The 6,679-nt window shown below is 35.4% G+C and overlaps 1 protein-coding gene and 1 pseudogene across 2 annotated transcripts; one reads left to right on the top strand and one right to left on the bottom strand.

Annotated features, from left to right (window-relative positions):
• On the top strand, positions 1–2,039 carry LOC143586033 (glycosyltransferase BC10-like; annotated as a pseudogene). The gene is made up of 2 exons (XR_013144640.1): positions 1–510; positions 1,135–2,039. The product of XR_013144640.1 is annotated as a glycosyltransferase BC10-like (transcript).
• Positions 2,040–2,569: 530 nt separating this feature from the next.
• Positions 2,570–6,466, bottom strand: LOC143586027 (vacuolar-processing enzyme gamma-isozyme-like). Its single transcript, XM_077067673.1, has 9 exons — positions 6,257–6,466; positions 4,549–4,713; positions 4,309–4,465; positions 4,121–4,206; positions 3,825–4,024; positions 3,714–3,762; positions 3,396–3,605; positions 3,127–3,333; positions 2,570–3,038 (listed from the first exon to the last, which is right to left on the bottom strand). Exons 1-9 carry the CDS (start codon positions 6,428–6,430, stop codon positions 2,856–2,858), a joined length of 1,431 nt encoding a protein of 476 aa, XP_076923788.1. The 5' UTR covers positions 6,431–6,466; the 3' UTR covers positions 2,570–2,855.
• Positions 6,467–6,679: the final 213 nt, after the last annotated feature.

The raw sequence follows: 6,679 nt of genomic DNA, 5'->3' as shown, positions 1-6,679 counted from the left end.
AATTCTGGTCTTTTTGCATTATCAAGATCCAATTTGTGATTAATGGAGGAAGGTAAAGACCCAACTGTCATAACTGTAAACAGGCCAAACCAATCAAGGGTTTTACCACAAAGGCTGATTCAACTACCCTTCTTGTTTCTGGTCTTCTGCTTTACAATCTGTTTATTTATTACATACACGATTCGAAAAACCCAAGTTACAACCACATTGGCTTCATCAGTTCCAATTTTACAACCATGTGTTGCACAACATGTGTTGCATACAATGAGTGATGAAGAGTTGTTTTGGAGGGCTTCTTTTGTGCCACAGTTGAAGACGTATCCATTTACAAGAGTCCCAAAGATTGCTTTTATGTTCTTGACTAAAGGTCCATTGCCACTGGCTCCTTTGTGGGAGAGGTTCTTTAAAGGCCATGAGGGTTTATATTCAGTTTACATTCACTCACTTCCTTCATATGAAGCTAAATTTTCACCCGAATCCGTGTTTTACGGGAGGCAAATCCCGAGTCAGGTACCTTATTTGCTTCCTGCTTTGATTATTAGTGGTGTGAATTTCTGACACGCCACGTACCTAACATGAAACTCGATGGTTTGAGATTAGCACATACGGATTTTGTTTGTGCTCGCGCTTGACCCGTTTACCCCATTTGTTTTATACTTTGTCTTAAAAGTGTTTTATGTTATAATTAATTGTTTTATATACATTTGCATTTTTGGTTGTAGAATTGTAATTTTAAAGTATTAATGCAAAAAGCATACAACTAACAAAACTCGGGTTGAAGGTTTGTGTTAGTATCAACCCGCGAATATTCCTGACGTGTTTGGGTACATTTGTCTGACAGGTTTATGTTGGGTAGGACCCGTCAGTCCATGAGCACGACCTGTTTAGCACCCTTCATCTCGATTCACATATAGTTCATCACATTGTTATATATGCATAACCACTTCATTATTAAGCTGATTTGTCATGTTTTCATTTACAATATAATGTTGATTCACAGGCGGCTGATCACATTGTTATATGCGCATAACCACCTCATTACTAAGTTTATATGACTCGTTTTCATTTATAATCTTGATTCACATATCATTGATTACATTTTTTGACCCGTTTTAACTGGATATGACCCTGCAGGTAGCTCAATGGGGTCGAATGAGTATGTGTGATGCCGAGAGACGACTACTTGCGAACGCCCTTCTTGATATCAGTAACGAATACTTTGTTCTCGTATCCGAATCATGCATCCCACTTTACAACTTCAATATAACCTATCACTACATTACCAACTCTAAATACAGCTTCATGGGCGCCTTTGATGACCCAGGGCACGTTGGTAGAGGCCGTTACAACCACAACATGTTACCCGAAGTCAGCATCTCACAATGGAGAAAAGGGTCACAATGGTTTGAAGTTGACCGGAACCTCGCATTGCTTATTGTGTCTGATACGACTTATTATCCCAAATTCGAAGCATTTTGCAGGCCCGCTTGTTATGTGGACGAGCATTATTACCCAACCCTGTTGACCATTTGAGCTCCTGGTTTGATCGCAAACCGGAGCTTGACTTGGGTTGACTGGTCTAGAGGTGGGCCCCACCCTGCAAAGTTTGGGAAGTCGGATACAACCGAAGGGTTCATGAGGAAGCTTCATGTTCAAAACTGTGTTTATAACGGAGAACCTTCTTCGATATGCTATCTATTCGCGAGGAAATTTTCGCCGGGTAGTTTAGAACCTTTGTTTTTTCTTGCTCCTACATTTTTAGGTTATTGAGATTAATGTTGCAATTCAAACTATAGGAAAGTTGAATGTATTCTTTTAGTTGAAATAAAAACCAAATTTAATTTAGTTTTCATTAAGGATTGTTATTATCCCTTCCTCTTTGACAGAAACAGTTTTAAGCAGAGAACTAGGCTTGTAAGAGCGGAACATGCTCGTGCTCGATCGTTTAACTTTAACCGAACAAACAATCGAACACGAACAACTAAACGAACACGGTTCTCTTGTTCGTGTTTGTTCGTTAAGAAAATGAGTGTGTACGTGTTTGTTTATGTTTGTTCTTTAACAGTATAAACGAACCGTCCGCGAACGTATACAAACAAACATAAATGAATATAGATGAACCAAAACTTAGCCAAAACCAATTAAAAGTAAACGTGAACAATAATGTGTTGGGCCTAATATTTGTTGAAACCAAACTAAATTCTAGTGACCCTAAAAAATTTAAATTAGTATATCAACGAACTACTTTTAAAAACAAAATATATTAATGAACTTAAACAAACGAACTTAAACAAATGTAAAGTAATAAATGAATACAAACGAACGAACATAAACCAGTTTAAATGAATGAACGCAAACGAATGTTTATGAACATAAATGAGTGAACGTAAACGAACGTTCATGAACATAAATGAACGAACGAGACATGTATTCATGTTTGTTCGTTCAACTAAATGAACAAATATTGTTCATGTTAGGCCATTTATTAAATAAACGAACTTCTCACCGAACGGCTCATGAATGGTTGACTGAACGTTTGGGTCATTTACAAACCTACAGAAAACTGTGAGAACCATATAAACAGATGTACATAAAGCTTTAACTATTATGCAAACACACTGTAATCGAAATCTAATATTTAAATGCAAGTACATGATTAGCATATCACTGATTATAACATTACATGCGAATGAAATACATACGTATATATAAGAACTTTCATGGACCTAAATACTATGAGGAGAAGCTTCAGGCTTTATATACAATGAAGCGATTCTTGAAAGGTGGATTTAGCAGCCACAAATACGTAATACCTTGACGATAAGGAGTCCATGATGTTTAACAAATGAAGAACGTTATGCTGTGAAACCGTTGCTAAGTGAACTCCATGGGTTTGAAGGGAAGGCTGTGCATGCTTGTGATGATGCATCCGCCATCTGCTCATTTGTGACCCCAGAATTGCACAAATTAGCAATCGACCGCATGTGTTTCATACCATATTGCGATAAGGATCCACAATGTGTCTCAAAAGTCCTCACCTATACATGATAAATAATATATATACAAGCAGTCAGTTTCTATCCTATTAAGTTTATAGAAATATATATGAGAGATGTGAAGTCTTACAAATGTTTTAAGGCAAGTCCAGTCATCAACCACAGCCTTCCCTGCAGTCCGAACGGTGTTTAGCACCTCGGGACCCTTTTCTAGTCCAAACAAAACCTTGCCAATGAGCTGTATACTGTTGTCTATGTGCATTCTATGAGACATAGCTTCTAGAAACTTTTTCTGAGCTTCGGTTTTCCTTTCAGAACCTTCTGGAGCCTTCCGGTACTGTCAAAAGAGGCAAGTTTTTCAACCATTTTCTTGAGTTTTGTAATGTGATAATAACAAACCTTTTGCCAGAAATGTAGAAGATCAGCATCGCGCTGGTGAACGGCTTTTGGTGATGGTGATAACGAGTTTTCTTCAATGAAAGTGAAGTTTTCGTTTGCAGGGTTTGTACCCATATACATGTAAAGACTATCTTTACTTAGTGGCAAGTCCCCATATTGCATCACATGTGATCCGTAATACGAGTTGTCATTTGAGGTTCTTGCCTTAACCTGTTGAAATTAAATAACCGACGGCACAAAGCTATTATTTTACCAAAAAAGTGACTTCATATATATGTAATGTTTGATGATTTCAATATTGTAGTGTTACTATCTTACCAGTTTATACTGTTGCTTGATGGTTTCCGTTCGCAGGTTGTGTACATCACTGTAAAAGAATACACATCAGTAATTCGTTCTAGATAAAACCGTTATGGTAATTTAACATACCAATCTTCCATCCAAGCAACACTGTACAAGTCACCTAAACAAGTGTCATACTCAAGTGGTGGGCTCGGATACTCCCCGGGGCAATAAGTGCCCCAGCTGCTCTCATCCGGGCCCGAGGCTGTGGTTGCATAGATATTTAAACCTTGAGGAAGAAGACCCTCAAATATACTTCCAGCCTCACATGCTTCAAGGTAAAATACCTTAACACAGCATACATAAGTAAAATTTTAAGTGGTTCTCATAGTTGTATATCTAAAATTGGTCCTGCAGAAAAGGAAAATAATTATAAAAATTACCAAGCTTTTGTATGTTCCAGAAGCATGCTTCTGTTTTAAGACCGCATTAAGATCATCTGCATACATATATGGGTATGTTGGCATCCCTGATAACATATTACATGATTAGTTGCATGAAGATCAAATATTTACATATATACATAATGCTAAAAAATAAAAATAATAATAATAATTTAAAAGACGCTAACCAAGAACACCAGGACCACCATGATCAGTGTAGTATATGAAAATACGGTCATTTGGACCACTATCCACAACCTTTCCACTTCCACCTTTGACTTTGCTTTTGTCCCCAAGCAAAACAGCAAAAAAGTTGTCTACATTCACATCATTCCCAGTGTAATCCTGTACTTAATTTCAACAAACAAAATTCATTCATTCTTATTTAACAACCCATTAGTTTGTTTTCATACAAAATCTAAACAAACCTTTGGCACATCATGATACACGTCATCACCATCCGGGCTGTTAATAATCACTCCTTTCCTCGGATTCTCCCAGTTATTCGCAATATCATCGTACATAAATACTACGATGTTTTCCTCCTTCACACCACCGCTTTCCAAGATTTGATATGCATGGCATACATCTGCCTGTAAATTTAGCATAATAAATATCAGACCACACCATGAATTATATATTGATTTAGTTTTGGCTAGCATTCATAAAATTAATTTAAATTTTAAATTAAATAAGCCGAGATTTGTACATAAAGACAACATTATTTTCCTCCCTAACACCATCTGTATCTAGGATTTGATATGCATGGCATATTGGCATGCATCTGTCTGTAAATTTAGTATAATAAAAAACAAACCAAACCATGAATTATTGAATTCATTTTAGCTAGATCATTTAACATATTATAATATTGTTCATAAAACTAATGACGTCATGCATGAGTTCAACCTTAAAAAATCTAGATTTTTTTAATCATAAAATTAAATAAGATGGATTTGTCCTAATTACTTTTCAAATTCCAGTTTTCCCAATTATATTTATTTTTTCATCATAGATTCATAGTATCTATCAACTAAACAAATATTTGCATAAACGGACAAATTAAACCACCAGATGAAGCAATTTGTTCGAAATTAATCTCCTAAATTGTATTCTATTCTATTATCTAGTAAAAATAACAGGCGAACTTGCCAGCTTCATAAATCACCTAAAAGTTGGTTGTATCGCATCTCTTTATGACCAAGTATTGTGGTGGGGGTTGGGAACGCCACTCCCTGTCACATCACCCAACTTTAACCTTAAAAACTACAACACATCCCCGCCAAACTATTTGCTCAAAAAGGTGGGTCCATCCCATTTTAATCAATCATATTTTTTTTCTTTTAATAGCTAGTAAATCATAACACCAGCCCTTGTTAAAGGGTTGGTTAGTTAAAACCCACATCCTATGTAGCATGACGTATAACTAACCAAATCAAACCACAACACATAGTCTAAAAAATAAATAAAGCTGCCACATATCAACTTTTGTTACAATTTATTCACTAAATCAAAGATTTAGTTACGATTAGAATCTTTTATTTCTCCTTTTCTCCTATTAAATAATAATGATTTTTTTTTACTTAATAAATAATATAATTACACCACAAGGCTTACTTTTAATTTTTTTTACACCATAAGAAATACATGTATTACACGATGTGTTATTTTAGAATAAATATATATTTTTAAAGACATCTATTTACCTAGTGTAATATATACATATGTTGGGGAAGAATAATTTGAGAACTTGCTGAGTTTTAAGAATTTAAGAATTTCATTTTAACCACATGTAAATAGATTAGATTACATGGTTGAGATTAAATTTGATTAAAAAATTAAGTAAAAATTAAGTAGAAGAGAGAATAAAGATGTACGGTGATTACACTAATTTAAACGTCCGTTACATATGTAAAAAGTCGAGTCGGTGTGTAAAGAATTCTATAATTTTTTTATGCACGTGTAACTAGCATATATTGCGTATATGTAAAAAAAATACACAAAAAAAAATTGTTTCTTAAAGCTCAAAGTGGTTCTCGAAATATATGTTTCTAACCCTAACCAAGTTGTTAACATAAAGAAAAAAAGGCAATAATAAAGTTAGTAATGAAGCTTTTGATATGATTTTTAGGTCACCTGATGCCTGTAGTTCCAGTAACCGTTAGATCCGGCGATCAAGATGGCCCACCTGGTACCAACTGAGTCATCATCGGAGTCCGAAGGCAACCGGATAATATCATCGGCCAATTCACGACCGTTGACTGCTACGATGATCGACAGAACAAATAAACTGATCAGGTAACGATTCATTTTGATCAGAGAATATTCTTTAAAATAAAAGTCTACTAGTTAAGTTGTTCAGAGGTTGATTCACTAGGGTGTATTTATAGATACATGGACACTGCTGCACCCAATCACAGCTCTAGTTGGGAAAGTTAGTGTGGCGGCTAATGTACAAGTAGTCAATGCTTACTTGTGCGTTAGATTTATTTTATGGGACCTTGTTTATTGGTGAATCACAGTTTGGTCCCTCGAATTAAAGCGATTGATGAAAAGCAT

This window comes from Bidens hawaiensis, unplaced genomic scaffold, assembly GCF_021521415.1.
Source record: "Bidens hawaiensis isolate Kalapana, Puna unplaced genomic scaffold, B.hawaiensis_p1.1 tig00034277_1, whole genome shotgun sequence".
Taxonomy (NCBI): domain Eukaryota; kingdom Viridiplantae; phylum Streptophyta; class Magnoliopsida; order Asterales; family Asteraceae; genus Bidens; species Bidens hawaiensis.
The sequence above is the reverse complement of the archived record's forward strand: the minus strand, read 5'-3'. Positions and strand labels throughout refer to the sequence as shown.